Source organism: Gouania willdenowi, chromosome 21 (assembly GCF_900634775.1).
Source record: "Gouania willdenowi chromosome 21, fGouWil2.1, whole genome shotgun sequence".
Taxonomy (NCBI): Eukaryota; Metazoa; Chordata; class Actinopteri; order Blenniiformes; family Gobiesocidae; genus Gouania; species Gouania willdenowi.
The window spans coordinates 5617201-5637240 of NC_041064.1; the positions used below are offsets into that span (position 1 = coordinate 5617201).

General features: G+C 34.5%; 1 protein-coding gene across 1 annotated transcript in view; it reads right to left on the minus strand.

The window, feature by feature from the left end:
* Positions 1-20040, minus strand: part of LOC114454901 (syntaxin-binding protein 5-like) — an 85582-nt gene that overhangs the window by 50369 nt on the left and 15173 nt on the right. The window contains 9 exon segments of the mRNA XM_028435784.1: positions 881-1095; positions 2364-2404; positions 5480-5547; positions 5939-6086; positions 7210-7282; positions 8598-8752; positions 10098-10173; positions 14397-14520; positions 18702-18785. Coding sequence (XP_028291585.1) covers positions 881-1095; positions 2364-2404; positions 5480-5547; positions 5939-6086; positions 7210-7282; positions 8598-8752; positions 10098-10173; positions 14397-14520; positions 18702-18785 — 984 coding nt within the window.

Sequence of the window (20040 nt, forward strand, 5' to 3'; positions counted from 1 at the left end):
TACAGAATGGGGTGGAAAATGTAAAAACTCACTCATTTTTTCATAGCTGACATTTTTTGTTTGACATTTTGCTCACTTTCCTCAAATTTTTATTTCATTTGAGACAGAAATTCATGTCAAACAGCATGTTTTATATCATTGTTACAAATTTGTACACAAAAATAAATCTAAATGTAAATGTTAAATTGAAATGTAAATTGAAATGTTAAATCTAAATCAAAATGTTAAATGTAAATCTAAATGTTGAATGTATATCTAAATGTAAAATCTATATATAAATGTAAAATCTAAATCTAAATGTTTAATCTAAATCTGAATGTCAAATGTAAATCTAAATGTTAAATGCAAATCTAAATGTTAAATTGGTTGCCAAGTGTAAAGCTAAATGTTTAGAAATTATAGAAAGTGGGCAGGTCAGTCCTGTCTATCACAAATTATGATTTGACATTTAGATTTAAATTTAACATTTAGATTTAGATATAACAATTTACAGTTAACATTTACGGAGCAGTAAAATGTTTTTTCTAGCTTTTTAATCTTTTTTTTTTTTTTTTTTCCCCACAGAAGCATTATTCTGTATGTAAGTATCAAGGATATGTATGTATGCATGACTGTATGTATCGTCTGACTAGAGTGTAGCCTGTTTATGCGCTGACCAATAAACCAAACCAAATCCAACATTTAGATTTAGATTTAACATTTAGATTTAGATACATTTTTCATGTTTACACATTTCTGACAATGATATAGAACACACTGTTTTACATGAATATGTATCAAATGAAAGAAAAATGAGCTAAATGTAAAATATGTCCACTATGAAACAGTGACCTAGTTGTTACATTCAACGCTCCATACTACAAAGCTCTAAACTACTTACCACTATCTGAGTGTTGGCGTCGTATTTGCTGAAGCGATACAGAATGATGTGAGCGGAGATGCCGACGACGCAGAAGATGCGACTCTGAGGGCACCAGCTGACCATCTGCACAGCGAAGGGGTCCTCCTCCACCAGCTCAGCAGCTCGGCCATCGCCGACCTTTGGCTTCTCAAACGCTTTGGAGGTTTTCAGCTTGTAGAGCATCTGCAGCGTGACTGGTCAGAGTTCATGGAAACATTACACTTCAGCGTGTAATGGCCATTAAATGGAAGAAGCTTTCTAAACAGGCAAAACATCATTTTTCAAAACAAAAGCACTGTTATTTCGGTGGTAAATTATGTTTGTTCTGCTGGTTAGTGTCCACAGAAAAATATGTAAAATAAACAGGAATTAAGCAGAGAAAATGTAAGTGTAGAAAGACTAAAATAATATTGTAATGAATGCATTTGTTACAAAATACATAATATGAAATTAAATAAAATATAATAAAATGTAAAACAAAATGTAACAAAATAAAGTAAAACAAAATATAACAAAAATAATGGTAAACAAAGTAAAGTAAAACAAAAGGTTAAAAAAAACAAGTAAAACAAAATATAACAAAATAAAGTCAAATTAAATATAACAAAATAAATTAGAATATAATAAAATATAATAAAACATGTAAAATAGAGCATTACAAGATAAATGGGATCTTACACAAAATTTGAAAGATATAAGATAAAACTAGAAAATGCATGTGCACTTCCTCTCCAATGGATGCTATAAAGAAACACTGCTGAAAATGTGTGTGGACATTTTAATTATTCACTATAAGTATAGAACTAATAAATAACTGAATAATAATAAAGAGAAACAATCTCAATCAGGTACGTTACCTCCATTTCTAGTTAAGTCGGTCCACTTAAGCCTCATGATTCTTCATAAAAATAGACTTCAATATAATGAAGTTGAATTTGTCACCTCTACCTTTGGATGAGATAATTACAAGCTCTGCAGCTTTGATTATCACAGTCGTATTTCACAATGTGTGTTCCTGGTGGAATGTGATTTTCACCGTATCGTCTGATAGAGCTGCGCTTTCATCTTAAAACACCAACAAGGAGGGTTAACGCTTTGAAAAATGTTTGTACACGGTTAAAAAAAAAAAAAAAAAAAGAAAGAAAAAGGTGTGTTGGAAAATAATGAGGTGGATCGTCGTAATCAAAGAACATGTCGACATAGTGTGTGTCTTCATCAGTTGCATAAGAAAAAAGAAAATCTGTGAAATTGAGGTTAAATGAATTCCTCAGAAATGCTCTAAGGAATAACACAACACCGCTGCAGGATTTTTATTGGCCTAATGCTTTGGAGAATATTGCAGAGAAAAATTCATTATCAAGATATTTATAAAATATTTGTGATTGCATGGGTAGTGCAACAACAGAGAGATAATCTGAAGACAAATGTGTTCAGTTTAGCGAAAATGTAAAAGAAAACCTACTTGCAGATGCGTCCCAAAACTTGATCGATCCATCAGCGTGCCTGTAGAAAACACATGGTCTTAATGGGTCTTTATTAATTAAGCACAGCATAGCCACAGTATGAGTTATTAAGACTTCATCTCTTCACGGTTTAAAGTAGCATTTAAAGCCATTATTTTGTCTACATGGGTGTTCTTAAATTAGTTAATACCTCTGCTAAAGAGGTCATGTTGTAACTGGTATTTAATTGTTCATTTGTTTATCTATTGGTTTGTTTGTTTGTCTGTTTGCAAGATTACGTTACAGGATTACAATATACTGATCTGGATGAGTTTGAAAAATCCCATTGACCATTGGCAGTTTGACAGTGTTGTTTTTTTTATTATTTATCTAAGCTTTAAAACAGTAGTTAGTGCCTCCTGAAAACATTTAATTCTATAGTTTTTATCATTTAAGGTCTCCTGATGTGGGACCAAGACTAACTCTTGTATTTTAAGTTCATGCTCTATATTAAGATCATTTCTACCATCATTTTGTGTGTTTTTGGTGTCATTTTGTAGTTGTTTGACTATTTTATTTGTTATTCAGTATATTTTTCTCTTATTTTGTGTGATTTTGTTGTCGTTTTGTGAGTTGCTAGTGATATTTAGTGTGGTTATCATTTTTAACTAAAAATAAACATTACAAAATCCCATATTTTTTACGTTTTCGTTTGTTAATTTGAGAAACACTGTTCTGTTGTGTGTTGTTGATTTTTTTGTATTTTTAATTTGAAGTGTTGTTATAATGTTATTTCTTTTGACCTGCAAGGGACTGCAGATGGAAAGTAGCCTTTGGCTAATTTTGGCATGTTTACGTTTAAATGTTCATTAAAATGCATTTTCCTTTTTAAATAAACAAATGAATATTATATCATAGTCTACCCTTGTGACATCCAAAGCTTTGTCGTATTACACCCACACATGATGGATTGCGTGTTAATAAAATATTTCATACCATTATATAGAAATAATATTCATATTTAGAAAGTAGAGGATGTTATTTTACATTTATCGGTACATACTGCTGTCAGTTTATATGCTTTATATTTCTAAATGTTAAACTTTGGTTTCCTTCCTACTGTGGTAAAATCTCCACACTTCAGACCATGTTGGCTAAAAAAGAAGAACTCAAAGCCAAAACACTTCAGGCCAAAGACGAAAAGTTCTGGAAGAAGTTCACCAAAGGGAGGAGGAGGATGTTGATGCTGGAGGCTCAATTTTAAGCCAGAGAGGAAACAAGGACTAAACTAAACTTTGCTATTTTCTTTCAACCGGGTGGTCATCCAATAAAAACCTAATTCTTCCATTTGAATATCCATAAAAAGAAAGATTACGTTACATTACAAAAATCTGAAATGTTTAAATGTTATCACTAAATCTAATAATAACACAAAAGAGCAAAGAAAAGCCTTTTACCTATGACAGATCAGGGTTGGGGTCAATTACATTTTTCAGTCACAACGAGAATATTTGCATTTCCTGCAAAGAATGCAAGTGAAGATGCAGGTGCTGGCCCATGTAGCACTGCATTAGCTTTGCATTAGCATAGCATTAACCTAGTATTAATCTAACACTAACATTAGCACCATAGCATAGCATAGCATAGCATAGCATAGCATAGCATAGCATAGCATAGCATAGCATAGCATAGCAGTAACCTAGTATTAACATTAGCCTAGCATTAACATTAATCTAGCATTAGCACTAACCTAGCATTAGCCTTAGCCCTACATTAGCATTAACATAGCATTAACCTAGCATTAACATTAACCTAGCTTTGACAATAATCTGGAATAAGCACCCATCTAGCATTAGCCTAATGTTAGCATTAGCCTAGTAATGGTATTAGCCTAGCATTAGCACAAACCTAGCATTAACATTTGCCTAGCATTAACAATTACAATTTCATTACGATTACAACAGCAACAGAGTTTTAAAATCACAATTATAATTACACCATAATTGTAATTGATTTTCAAATACGCAACTACAATTATATTTGACCTAACCCTGCTACAGATGCAAAGAAACTCCAGTGATCTTAGAAATGCTTTAGTGTCAGCAGTGGTAAAGAGAATCTCTCTGTGGGTCTCAGGATGACGGGGCAGCGTCTGATATTTGAAGCCGACACCCAGCATGGAAGCCTCACAACACATTATCGTCTCTGTCAACCTCCGAACAAAAGCACTATAGCCTGATAACGGCGTGATGCTGTGGTGGGCACACACACAATCACACTCCGACAGATAGGGCTATAAATACCAGTTAGAAACCACAGCCTTCAGCCCCCGTCATGGAGGTAACACAGAAGGGTAGATTTCTGACCAAAGGGGGTATGTTTCCTACAGACGGTTCAATACAATGATTGCCAGGTGTTTTAGGCCAATATTAAAAGTTCATTTTGCAAATGACAATGTATTCTTTTTTCAAAATTGTCCGAGCTTCATCTAAAGCAGAAATAGCCTTTTTTTTAAGTACAATGTGGGCCACAAACATGAGATTGTCAAAATTCACATCAATAAATAGAAAAGTGACTGATGTGAGTATTACAAACTGCACATGCAAACAGTTTTATGTGTTTGGAGTCACTTTATTCCTATTTTCTGTATTTTTCTGTCAAATTTTGAGTTTCTTAGAATTACTTTGTGTCTTTTTGCTGAGTCATTTTTTGTCTTTTTCTGACAATTTGTGCATTTTTTTGAATTATTTTCTAGTCATTTTGTGTATTTTTCTGTCAATTTGTATGTTTTTGGAGTAATTTTTTGTCTTTTTCTGTCAATTTGTGCATTTTTGGAATTATTTTGTTGTCATTTTGTGTATTTTTCAGTTTTTTGCGTGCTTTCGGAGTTATTCTGTGTATTTATTTTGGGGGGCACACAAAGTTAGACAAAGAGCTCTATTTGGCCCAGAGGCCACCAGTCACCAACATATTTATGTAGTTTGTATAAATGTTATGTATATTTCTTTATCTGCCGACATGTCTTCCATGTGACAAATGTTCCATATGCACAGTTGCTTTGAATTCTGCTTGTCTTTTAAAACCTGAAAGTTTCTGACTTGTGTCTGAACAATCTAAATCTTTTACGTCTACTCACCCTGTGATGATGATCTCTGGATATGTGTGCGAGCCTAACATCCACGTTCCTCCACTGATTGGCCACTCCTCACATTGGGTACAAAGACAGTGCTGATTATCATCACAGTCCACTCACACCATCTCACATGGTTGATTTTATTCCAAAAAAAAAAAAACACAGGTCAGTAGAAAATTATGGGTCATTATCAAGCTCATCAAGCCACATGTATCATTTTAATCAGAGTTTATGAGCAATTATCTTGAAACGCAGGATTTTTTTCTACAAACTCTGAATAGAATCTTTATCGTTATAGTTCTACTGGCTTTGTGAAGGGAGTGAAAGACCAGAAAGTCAAAAACACATCGTCAAAGAAAACCAAACCCTTCATTACAGATAATACAGGAACAAGTTTAACATTTTTGTGAACACTTTTGAGACATTTAAAGGTTATTACTGATGAATCATACACGTCTTTACCTTTTGGCTGTAGCCTGTTTTCTTGTGTTTGGCTCCTATAGAATAAAGGATCGGGATGATGTCTGGTGGACAGTCTGCGAAATAGGCCGTGCAGGTGACGGGAGACTCGTGGACGTCCATGGGATACGGGTTCTCGAAGACAGGAAAACTGCATACGAGTCGTGGGAGAGAGCAAAATGTGACTGTGACAGCTGCGTGTGTTTAAAAACAGCAAAAATACATGTCGGTATATTTGCTTTTAGAGGTGGGAACAAGTCAACGCTTCTCAAGTCTCAAGTCATGTCACTAAAGCCCCAAGTCAAGACGGTCAAGTCTCGAGTCAAGGCCATTCAAGTCTAAGTCAAGCCAAAAGTCGTTAACTTTAATTCACAAGTCTTACCAAGTCATGAGCAGTGTTGGGTGTTTTTGTTCCATAATGATAAACAAATGAACAAATGATACACGGATTCAGTCCCATACCCCTTCAGACATTTAACCTAAAACCATGTACCCCTATTCCGAAACATTTAAAAAAAACACAATAATGTAATGTCATATACAATGTAGCCCTACAGTTAGGGCTTAGAACTCTTTAAAGACAAATGTTGCTCTTTAATGTTGACTTTAATCAAATTAAAACGTGATTTTGCCACTAAACGCTCTTGATACTGTACATCTATCTTAAATAATGGTGCAGCTTCCTTTATGATAAATAAATAACACACACATATAAAGTAATTTGCTTTTCCCCCCCTTCTATTTATTCCTGTACATGAGGTTTGCTTTAGGGAAAAGACAATTTCCTCTTTTGGTCTTTCACAACAAAAGCCCTGGATATAGGATGTAGAGATGATAGCAACAGATAACTTTAACTACTGTTTACGACTTAATCCTGACAGACAAGTGTACCTTTATTACATAATACTAAGAAACACCAGAGCTGTTATTTACATAAAAGCTTTTTTGTTCACAATCCTTGATAAAAGTACATTTTTAACCCAAAATCTGGACACAATCTGTGTGACTAACTTTGTGCTGTCAGTACTGGAATAGAACCTTAAGTTTTTTCTTTCTTTTTTTAAAAAAATATAACACATTGATTGACATGATACCACTGACCATCTGTTTGTTTATTTCCACACCCTGCTGTCAGATGCAGCTCTAACTTATTCAGATATTTAAACTACACACACTCATCATCATCATCGTCATATATCAACGCGTTCCTAAAGTGTGGGTTTGGTTTGTTCCGTTTGTTGAAATATACAGAATATTATCACAATGTGACATACTTGCTCTGCGTTAGATCCACAACTATTAAATCTTTTTCCAAAAGCACAACCACAGCGTACGGATCCTGGACTTCTGCAGCAAACACAAAGAGCAGAAAAAATATACGTGTTACATCGTTATAAACAAACAAGAGTTGGTTTTTAATGCAACACTAACACTTTTGTTCTTCATTGTCACTCAGGGTTTAAAAACAAAGAACAATTTTTAAAGTAAAACCTCAAACATAATCGTGGGCATTAAAATGTGCTGCGTCGTTTGGATATTACATCATTCATTATTAGCTACACGCACACGTAAGGAGGATTAATTCGATGGCATTTTGACCCCTAATGTGTTCAGTAATCTTTTGTCTTCATAAAGACTTTCTACACTAGTGTATAAGCATTACGCACAGATAGGCCCTGCTCTGCCTAGGCTAGCTACATTTTAGCTATGACATTGTTTTTTTAAATTAGCATTATAATATTCATGATTTAAAGCCAAAAAATATTCTTTAACCATCGTCTGAGCTTCATCTAAAGCAGAAATGGGGGCAATTTTTTTAATCACAAATGTGAGCCACAAACATGAGGTTTTCTGATCCAAGGGCCACATTATCAAAATTCACATCAGTAAAGAGAATAGTGACTGATGTGATCTGAGTATTACAAACTGCAAATGCAAACAGTTTTATGTGTTTGGAGTCATTTTATTCCCATTTTCTGTATTTTTCTGTAAAATTTTGAGGTTTTCGGAATTCCTTGGAGCAATTGTTTGTCTTTTTCTGTCAATTTGTGCATTTTTTTAATTATTTTGTAGTAATTTTGTGTATTTTTCTGCCAATTTGTATGTTTTTGGAGTCATTTTTAGTCTTTTTTGTCAATTTCTATGTTTTTGAAGTAATTATTAGACTTTATCTGTCAATTTGTTTGTTTTTGAATTATTTTGTGTATTTTCCTGTCAATTTTTGTTTTTTTAAAAAAAAATCAATTTGTGTCTTTTTGGCATCAATTTGTGTCTTTTTGCCATCAATTTGTGTATTTTTCCTGTCAATTCATATGTTTTTGGAATTATTATTTTTTTGCTCATTTTTGTATTTCTCTGTCAATTTGTGTGTTTTTGAGATTCATTTGTTGTCATTTTTAGTATTTTCTGTCAATTTGTATGTTTTTGGAATGACTTGGTTGTCAATTTGTGTATCTTTCTGTCAATTTGTGTTTTTGAAGTCATTTTGAGTATTTTTGTATTAATTTTGCTTATTTTTCTCTATTTTTGTGTACTTTTGGAGTTGTTTTGTGTATTTATTTTGGGGGCCACACAAAGCTAGACCGAGGGCTTTATTTGGCCCGCAGGCCACCGGCTGCCAAGTCTGATCTCAAGTAAAACTTACATAGTTTGTTCCACTCACCGTTGTTGTAAGGCGTCTCACAGAGCACCAGGAACTCCACTATAGGATAGTCCATCGCAAGCACAGTAATAGCTTTGCCGTGCATGATTGTTAACGTCGGCCGTCGTCCTGCCTTATCGTACGAAAGACCCCCAGAGAAGATAATAAAGGGCTCGCTGATGCACAGAAAAAGCAAAAATATTGAGCAAATGTTAGTTTAAATCTGTGTAGTGTTGGCCAGGTTTAGCCCCCTGATCAAATATCGACAGAAATAAATTAGGAAAAAAAGCCTAAGTCTTTACATTAGCTTTACGGGCACAAAGTGAAGACTTTTTTCCTCCAAGAAACAGAATAAACTGCCAAGTGCAGAGACTTGAGTCAGTATATGCCAAGAGCCAAATGGTGATGACTTGTCCAGAGACGCTTCAAAACAACAGCTTATCTGAGGTGGCTGTCGTTTACACTGATCAATATCTATCAGAAGTAGTCCCAGAGAGAAAAAGCAGTGGAACCAGCAACGTGAACTACTGTGCGAGCCCAAGGCTTAGTTTCTAGTGCCTGTGGGCACGTCTAACACACTCCTGCAACTGTTTGATAAGATATGAAATGTTTATGGAAATGTGTTGGGACCAACTGTACACATCATAAGGATAATAGTGATAATGCTATTGCTTTTTAGTATATAATGACTTTTTTGTTTGTGAAATAGAAGAAATAATGGCACCAAATGTTATTTTGCAACTAATAAACTGGAAAATAATAGTGATTATGAAGTGAGGACAAAAATATGCACTTACACTACTAAATATAGTAGTAGTATAGTACGTATATATAAATCCAAAAAACAAGTGTGATTGATATTATTAGCTGACTAAACTAATAAAGAGACTACATTTGGTGCACGCACAAAAAGATTGCATACACTTTTTAGGCTCTCATGTTGTAGCACGTAATGGCCGCAAGCGTAAAATGAAATTTTTAAATTGTTAGTGGAAGAGTTGAATAAAGATATTCTTGAATTACAGCAAAAAAATAAAAATTAAAAAATGACAAAGCAGGAGAAATGCATACAGTATATGTGAAGTTGAAACCACCAGAAGGTATTATGTGCATGGCAACTGCTGGTGTAAATAAAAGTGGTAAAAAAAAAAATGTAGATTCTGTACATTAGAACCCTACATTTGATTCAATATCTGGCCAAATTATTTGGGTCCATAGTTTAAGGAAATTAATTAATATTTAGAGGTTGCGCAAGACACTTAAAAATTGCCTCATACTATAATATAGTATTTACAGTTATAGTAAGCCAAATGAAAAAGACATATTGGAATGATTTGTGGTTTTCTTCCATAAAAACAAACTGAAACTTGCAAAAAAATGTCTAAATTTAGTCAATTTCCTGTTCAACCTCTAAAACAAATTACTTCCTGAATCATCATCTTGATACCAAAACCTCATGCAGGGTTCGAATGGAGGTTATCTGAAACTTTATTTTGAAAAGTAAATGCTTTTAAAACTCACCTATTTCTTGAGGTCTTGTATTCCACTTTAAGGATGGGCTTACACGACTCTTTCCTCCCATCCTTTTGTATCTTTCCTGATAAAACAATGAACAATATTCATAGTTACTAGGATCAATGCCTTTAAGTTTGTAGTAAAGTTGACTTCTTTCACAAACACATAATGTATTATTTAGAAGATTTTAAGAAGGTGATGCATGATCAGAAAACAGGAAAACCTTTGTGTGAAACACAAAATACAACAAAGGATTATTACAAAATATTGGAAAACTCATTGGAACACATCCAAAGGGAGCTGCAACTGATAAAGTTTTTAGTTCAACACTGTTTCTACAGCTGTTTTTTCTCCAACCCAGGCTTTGCATTAGTTGACTGCTTGATTGTCAAAGTGATGACTAATTCCACCTTTGAAAAACATCTATTCAAGCCAAAGCTTTGCTTCCAAATCCTTGAAAAGTTTGCAGCGACCCATTATGAGAGCTAGCTTTTTAAAGAGAGGGATTTTTTAAAAAGCTACTGTTGATGAAATGCTTTTTTAGTCACTTAGCACGAAACCTTGGACTTTTCAGTCATGGAATAAACTGAAAAGCACTTCCTGAACAAATGGCACATAGAAAATCACAAACAAACGTAGTATTTCTAAGTAGGTTGTTTCGGGGGTGGTTTCTATTCTTCGTTTACAATAATATATTCATCATTCAGGATGTCTGTTAGATTTAGTTTGTCTAAAGGTAATTAGGGTGACCATAGATCCAGTTTTATTCAAGCATGTCCTCTTTTCACATCTTGTCCAGGGATATTTATTCAATTTAATGAAAGTGACAAGGTTTCCAAGGACCCTTGAACGCATCTCAGCGAACACGTTCATTTAAAAAGACTGTAACTATGCTAATATTTGCTCTATCTGAAAAATGTCACCAGTTTCTGAAAGCTGAAAAGTTGGTCTTTAAAGCCAATATGGTGTCATTACGGTCATTTTACTCACACGTGACATAGTCTCTAAAGATGGTGTTTTGTTTTGATGAAATCGTCACACGCAAAGTCCAAGAGAAAGATAATCATTGAAAAGGTTATTTATTGAAGTGTATAGTTAATGATTTTTTACTCTTCTGTAAGCCTGAAGTTTTTTGTTATAGTTTTTGTTTCATTTTTTGAGAGATTTTATTGTGGTATATATGAGATTTTTCAAGGGCAGATTGTTAAAATGCTTAATAATGGTGAATGACTTGTGCCACCACTGATTTCTGTTGTTTTTTTGTCCTTGTTTATGTTATTCCGTGGGTTATTTCGGGGGTGGTTTATTTTCTTGGTTCACGGGGGTTCTCTGGTTGAGGCTATGTTACGTTACACATATTTATTATTCAGGATGTCTGTTGGATTTATTTTGTCTAAAAATAATTAGGGTGACCATACGTGTGGTTTTACCAGCACATGTCCTCTTCTCACGTCTTGTCCGTAATCAAATGAACCGGGTTTCCCAGGGACCTTGAGTACGTGGAGTTAAAACACTTTAACTCAGCTAATATTTACTCAATCTAAGAAATTCCACCATTAGAGTAATTTTACTCACATGTGACATAATCATTAAAGATGCCGCTTTTTTTTTTTTTTTTTTTTTGACGAAATGGTGACACACAAGGAAAAAAGAAAAAGACAAGGTTATTTATTGAAGTGTACATTAAATGATTATTTAATATTCTGTGAGCCTTGAGTTCTTTGTTATAGTTTCAATTTTCAGGAGATGATGCTTGTCATTATTTCAATGATTGAGAGATTTAAAGAAGGTATGTATGAGAATTTTCAAGGAACAGATTATTAAAATGCATGATAACGGTGAATGACTTGAGTCACTACTGATTTCTGATTCTTTTAAAGTCTTTGTCTTTAAACCATATGGACAATAACAACTTATTTATCTATTATATTCTATTTTGCCCTTACAAGATATATTCAAGAAAATGTTGAGTACTATTGGCTCAAGTTTCCTCTTTGTTGGAAATCTAAATATGGTCACCCTTAAGGTAATTGGATCTTTCTGGTTCAGCACCAGTTAACATGTTGAATATGTGATTAACTGAGGCGATGTTTGAAAAAGCAATGTTGAAGCTAAGTGAAGCTGCTCAACTATTCCATCCACGCTTTGTGAGGTCATGGTTTGTTGTTTGGTGACAGTGCAGTTGATCCTTAAACTGACTGTGGAACATCAGAGCAACAACAGCTAAAGGCTAACGGCGGCATTCAGCAGCAGCAGCAGCAGCTAGCTGCAAACCAAAACAAACCAAGCAAAAACCAAGCAGATGGGAACATTTGGCAACCCATCACAGAAGTGCTGGGTGTGATGGTGTAATGGCTGGCTCACAGCACATATTTGTTGACTGGCAGGGCTTTAGTTATCCCCAGTGGGAGAGACACCTCATATTCTCATTTTACTGTCAGTCAACGTTGCTAAACCTCAAATATTAAAGGAAGATTTTCTTCCAGACTCGACCTGACAAGCCGCCGCTGTGATCCGTGTTATTTTTTAAATTGACTTGCAATCCAATATTTAATAAAGTGTTAATGAGTTTGCATTTTTTTTTTTTTGTTGGTTTGAGCACACATTGATTGCAGGTATTCCCTCTGTTGGTTTTAGTGCCTTGACTAATGAGGGATGTTTAATTAAAGTCTTATTTGTGGTCTTCAGTCTAGATTTAGTCAGATAAAAAGCAACATCTGTTGACATAAAATAGAGAAAAAAATAGCTACTTTTGGTTTTAATTAGGGTACGGCATTTTTTTAATTTGAACGATTCCGGTTTTAATATTTCTTATTTCGTAACGATTCCCAATCTTTTAAGAGGGAAATGTACAATGAATGTATTGTATATAATGTATATGGGGGGGTTCCTTCTTACTTCTTCATATTTTGTTTGCTTATTTATTACAGTATGTATTTTTTTTATTCTTCTCAGTATTTTATGTGCAGTGTTTAATTTTAGATGTGAATTGTGTTTTTTTTGGCTGGGGTTGCTAGGAAACAGTATGACAAAGCTCTCCTGTCAATATCTAACTTGTACTATGATGTAGTGACCAACTGGTGACATGTAGGTGGCAGCAGCGCACCTTTGGATGAGAGATAACCCGTGATAAGCAGAGCTCAGAGGGAGAGGAAAGGAGTTTACGAGACAGAAAACGGCGTTACAAGTGTTGATGCTGAAGTTCACAGCGGCGCACACTCAACCAGAGCATGTGTGGAACTAAGTAGACTATTGAGAGTGTTGTGATGGTGAGATATACGATCAAAAAAATGGGGCAAGTGGTGACACTCGGCATGTCCGGGAGGAGGAGGAAGTTGCGTGTGTAAAGAATGACGGGGGGAGAGACTTGGAGGAACGCCAAAATACAGTAAGAAATCCATTCAACTCTGCCCTAGATAACAAAGTAATAATAATTTTGCCATCAAAAGCCCAGTCTCAGTGTTGTTTTTGTGGTTTTATAGAAGGAAACCAATGTTGAGGTGTCCCTAAAGCAAAAAAAAATTTTTCTTAGCTTTTTGTCACAAACTGGCGATTTGTGTGAAACTTGCCTCTATTCAACTACTGATTACAGAAGAACGAAACAAGCTAGAAACAAAATTATTTTTCTTTTTTTTTTTATAACGGCTGGCACTGAGGGGGGGTAGAAATTTTGAAAATGGCTGGCAATGAATGAGTTAAAAGTTCTGAAAACAATTTAAGTGAGAAAGCGACCAAGTAGAATATCAACATGTGCTCTTTTGATCCATAAAACTAACAGAAACACATTTCACTTCTGATATTCCGGAGACCAGCCATTGTGGTAGTGAGAAAAGTTTCGGTCAATTCAAAAACAAGAGCCCTATTTACAAAAGTGGTAAAAAAAAAAACGAATGGAAGACGAGAAGAAATGCTTTCTTTTTCTAAAAGGGGATGAAAAGGGCAATTTTACATTCTGCTCGCAATGCATCATGGGGCGGTTGAGTATGACTAGTGTGCTCACCGTGCATACTTAAAAATGTTTCCATATAGTATACATCTGGGTATTTGTCATGTACTTTAACGTGAATGCATACTAATGCATACATACTAATACATACATACTAATGTTTATGTCAAACATAATATGAAACAATATGTTACTTTTTGAAATTAGATTTTTTTCTATAACAATAAAAATATGAGTATAAAATGAAAACCATGCAACTACTCACATTATAAACAGTATCTATCTCCATATTATACACCTCACAGTGTTTAATTGGCCCAGTATCTGTGTGTGTGTGCGTGCACATGTGCATGTCTCACCGTGAGGGAACGTGACCTGGAATGGCTTGGTGGTGTTTCTGAGGTTCCAAAGCGTCAGGCTGCCGTCCGAGTGACTGCACATGAACTGTTTCCCTTCGTGATGCCAGCTGACAGAGTGGATGGCCTGCACCGGGTGAGATAAAAAGAAACGCCAGTTCACAAACACCAAACACACACGGCTTTCAGTATAGACCTATGTCTTGATTCTCATCCAGCAACATCAGCGGGAGGCAGTTATAGAGCAGGTCTGAATTTATTCTCATGTTTAGGAAAAAAGAAAAAAAAAATGCAAAACTAGGATGAAAAAGTCCTGTAACAGATGGCAGTGCCAGCAGAGACGCCTGTGCAGCTTGAGTCAACAAAAAGAGATGCTGCAGAATTAAGTACAAACTATACTGACCATGTAATCATTACTTCAGCCTTGAGTTTTTAAGTCAAAACAGACAGTGAGGAGGTTTTATTTATTTTTTGTCAAAAAACTAAATATTTCTATGCTATATTTCTAAATCAGCAATTTTAATTGTACTTAAATATGTTTTAAAAGAAGTAATTTGTTGCATTTCTACACCCGAGCGTTACAGAGTAACTTATTATTGTTTGTATAAAAATGATCAACGGACATTGTGAAACTACAAAAAATGAAATGACCAGACAATAATCAAATATATCACATCATAGCCGACCAATCAGATTAATGCATGTTAATTTCTCAGGTTTAGAGTTCATAATTTACTGTACTTAGAGACTGAGCATTAAAAAAAAAAAAAAAAAAAATGAATAGAATTCATTGGTTTAATTTGATTTAAAAAAAATAATTGCACAGTTTGGCAAGCCTTTCTGGTGCTTTTGTAGAAGTTCCAATTGTGCAAGATTTGCTCTACTTACACAAGTAAAATTACTGATTTAAAAATATACTCAAAAAAAGTACAAGTACCCATAAAAGCAACTTAATTACAGTAACGTGAGTACTTGTAATCTGTTACTTTCACTATTATGGTGAAGTGTGGAGTGAAAGAATAATGCATTTAAAAGAAAGTAAAACTAAAGAGAGAATGTTATATAACAGTCGAACCTTGTCATAATTTTTTTATTTATATATTTTTTTTAAATTTAAAAAAAAATGTTTATGGTCTTGGTCTTGACTCGGTCTCGGCTCCCGGAAGTCTTGGTCTTGTCTTGGTCTCGGTGCATTCTGGTCTCGGGCAAGTCTTGGTCTCGGATTGTGTGGTCTTGAACACAACACTGTTTTATTTTGAAAAATTCACATGACCGCTCTAACACATTTCACTAGCGCTTGATGTGGCAAATCTTTAACAAACACATTGAAGGCGGACACACACACACACACACACACACACACACACACACACACACACACACACACACACACACACACAAAGCTATGCCATTGAAGGTGAACAGTGGTAGATAAAACAAAAAGTGAATAATTTAAAATTACCTGGTTCCAGTTTAATCTGTTTTATTGAACAAATAGAAAAACTGAAAAAATCTTACACGCACAACACGTTAACAGGATAATATTCCCTTTGTCTTTGCCAGTAGGAAAACTGCTGTGCTTTAAAAAAAAAAAACGTTATTTCAGTGTTAAAATGTCAGCTTAGACTCAGTTAAAGCCTAATACTCTGATCGGCCTCAGCAGGTGGCCATTATTAGCCACTTTTTAATCATTTCAGAGACTTTAAAATTAGGTTGAAAAGAAAGAGGGTGTGTGTTTCTCTGTCAGCGCTAAGTGCTTCAATCTGTGTTGTTGAAAAGTGTAAATGTGTTCACTGTGTTTCCACTCACCTGGTAACGTGTGAGACAAGCATGCCTGAGTGCTCCCCAAATGAAGCAGGGAAAACCGCACACACCAAAAAGGTACTTAACATTTTTTCTTTTGCTCACATTTTGCTCTTTTTAATTTTTTGACCTTTTGTCCTAGTGATTATTCTCAAATATACTACATTTAAATGCACCAAATGAAATCTAATCACATCAACAGAATTCATTCTTTTCAGTGTCTTGTTTGAAATGACACGATTTTTATGGGTTTGTATTAGAAAACATTGATGTCAGCCTAAAAAGATTTTTAAAAAAAACAGCAGGTTCACTTCACTTTCCACCGTGCATAAGATACCTCCGCGAGGAAATAAAAAACTCTATTATGCATTGGTAACTATCTTTTCTGCATTCATTTTGTACAAACAAACTTGGAGCGCACCAATAAACGTGACATTAATGGTCAATTCAAATGAAAAAGAATGGTAACTGGGTGAGGCTTATTGCCTGTGAGGCCTAACATTTACTCTGGAAATAAGAAGCAGATTAGATCTAAATTCAAATGCATGTAAATCTCTCCACCTGCTGAGAAAGCAGTGCTGGTTAAAGCTGCCACACCTTAAATAATTCAAAACAGTCACACCCACCAATTTTGACATTTGCACCCACTATCAACAAAATGAGACTTTTAGACACCACTTGTCAGTCGCTGAGTTTTATCCTTTGCTGAATTTTATGGTTTACATGCCAGGGTCAACATTATTAAGTAACTAAACCACACAGATTTTGCCTTGATTATGGGCGGGGCTACAACAGCCACTTTATACTATAAAATCACCAAAGAACAATCTATGCTATGCTAACTAACCACTCAATACTCACTATAGCTCTCTATTCACAATTCTCTCAATCCATCCTGTTCGCGACAGTTTGCCGAATCAACAAGTTTTTATAGGAGGGGCGGGGCCAACAGTGTGGCTAGAAGACACCAAAACATTAAAAAACACCATTCTCAGCCAAAAGCTAAATTTGATTGTAATAGCCTCTTATATACAGTATATCCATCCATCGTCTGCCTCTTATATAAAACTATTCAAAGTGTTCATTTAAAGCTGACAGAAAGTTATTAAAATGTTCTTTGTATTTAAATTTGTGTATTAATTCTACATTAATTCCATGATTTATACATGATAAATGTTAGTTAATACATTATTAAGCAGTATTTAACAGTTAAATAATAAGTATCTAATCATTATAATTTATTATCTAATATTACTGAACATATCGATTAATGCATTAACCCTCTGGAGTCCATGGTACTACTGGCCGTTTGACTACTTTTGATTTTTACCTTTATATCTCACCATAAAAACAGTTTATAACTTTCCTTGTTTGGTATCATTTTTTTTAGCGCAACTTTAGCTGTATGAATTTATAGTTCATTGATCAGTTTGACATACTGTATAAACACAATGGACTTAAAATCACACAAAAACACTAAATTCGAGTGGAAAAAAATGGGTCTTTTTACTGTGAGAACCACAAATATGTTTAACAAACTGATCTGATAAATGAGAATGTAATATAAAGATTTTAATAATATTATTATTATTATTATTATTATTATTATCATTATTATTATTATATAATTATTATTATATAATAATAATAATAATAATAATAATAATAATAATAATAATAATAATTATTATTATTATTATTATTATTATTATTATTATTAAGCATTAATTAACAGTTTAATAATATGTTATCAATCATTAATGTATTACCTAATAATAATGCATTAATAAGCAGTTAATTCATGTGTTTACTGCACAGAGTTAATTAATACATCATTAAGCATTAATGCAATTTACATAATGTCAAAATTCATCCTTATGTATGCGTACTTAATATGCATTCATTAATATATTAGTAAAACGTTATAACGTCTCTAGTAATCATTTACTTATGGTGTTTATTAAGTAAGGTGTTACATAACATTTGCAACCTGACAAAAACCAAAAAGCAATTAATGATGGTTAACTGTATAATGCTTATGAGGCACTCCTATACATTTATTAAGGTTTATGTCAGCTTATTAATGCATTATCTGATATGTTAATTCACGTTAAGTAATACATTATGATGATAAAAATAGTAATACACTGTTAATTAATGCTTAATAATGCAGTAACTGGGGTACGTGTACCCCTACGTGTACTTCAACACCTCTGAGGAGGTACAGAGAAACATTTGTGAATTTATTTTTTGACATTATAGATTTTTTTTTACATGCACACATTTCTCATATTTCTCATTCATCAATAATAATTCTAAATTCAAGGTTGATGTTGGACGAGACAGAGGAAAATGTTTAGACAAACCTGCAGACACACATAAATAATGTATGGCATGAGCTAAGGGGTACATATAATAAGAAATACAGGCTAAGGAGTTATTGTAAAGAGTTACCGAAACCTCTATAAAATATCTCCATTAGAAGAAGATGATGGTAAAGCATACCTCGTCATAGTAGATCCTGAAGTCTGCTTTCTTGGCGCGGAGGTCCCACTGTACGATGGTCCCACTTTCAAACCCTATAAGCAGCTGCAGCAGTGCCGGGAATAGGGTAGAAACAAGTGATAAAAGATGTATCAGAATCAGTGTACATTACATAACTCCCCTTGTTGCAGTAGTGCCAGGGGGCCCGTTTGTTACCAAACCTCTAATTTTGAAAGTTGTTTCAGAAGACAAAGTATGACATGAAGTCGTGTTCCACAGTTTTAGACACAGTATTTCAGCAACACCAGAGCTGTGCTTTCAGCTCATTATTTCCAGTACATGTTGGCTCAGCACAGTTACAGAGGTACGACTCAGAGGCTGAACGAGAACATCAGTCCATTAAAACATTCCCTACTGTACAGACTCCACATGGTCTAAAAAGTAAAGATCTGAGTGTGGGCTTTAAGTGGAGCAGCGTCTTTCTCTGTGATCAACCGTCAGATTGTGGTTCATCTTTATCATGAACCAACATGCTTGTGTTTCATAGATGATTGTTCGGTTCTGTTTGAACCTTTATGTTTTGAAAACCGCCCTCATGTGACTAACCACCCAAATGACAGCTTTGCACATTGGGGTTCAATTTATCCACACAGTGAAAGAGAGTAGAGAATAGCTGTCACAATCTGATCACAGATCAGTGGAGGGAGATCAGGATAGACAAGCTCCTGTGGAGAGGCAAGACTGAGAAAGACAATGGTTAGCAAGTCGAAACTAAAGGGTACATGTACCGGCACTAGTCGTACAGAGCTTTTCCCAGCTTTTCCCAGCTTTTCCCAGCACGACTGATGCAACAACCCATCATCAGTAGGTTAAAACGAACCTATCTCACGATGGTCTAAACTCGTACGGAGCTTTCCACGCACGACTAGTGAGTAGGAGAAAAAGTAGACTTATCAGAGTTGGAGTCTGGAAGGACATAAAGTCATTTTGTAAAAGGAAAATTTTCAGTGTTGCGACATCCTTACGAGATGGTGAAAGACACAAGATGGCGTCGTCTGACCTAATCCTGACTACTGTACAATTAAAATTACCTGACTAAACCTCTAGTATCGTATCTATGATGTTTTGATAGAGCTTGCAATAAAAATGCCGTACAGTTACCCTTAAAATGAGATATATTGTTCAAATAGCTAACGTAAGCTGTTTAGTGCTAAAGAATATGACATTGCTGACACTACGGTTCTGTTTTTTAACTTATTTTTTAATATTAAGGTTTTCTTCAACACTTACAGTGGAAAGGTGTAACACATATATCGTTAAGTAATCAACTTGGCGGTGGAAGTGGTGATGGCAGCGTCCT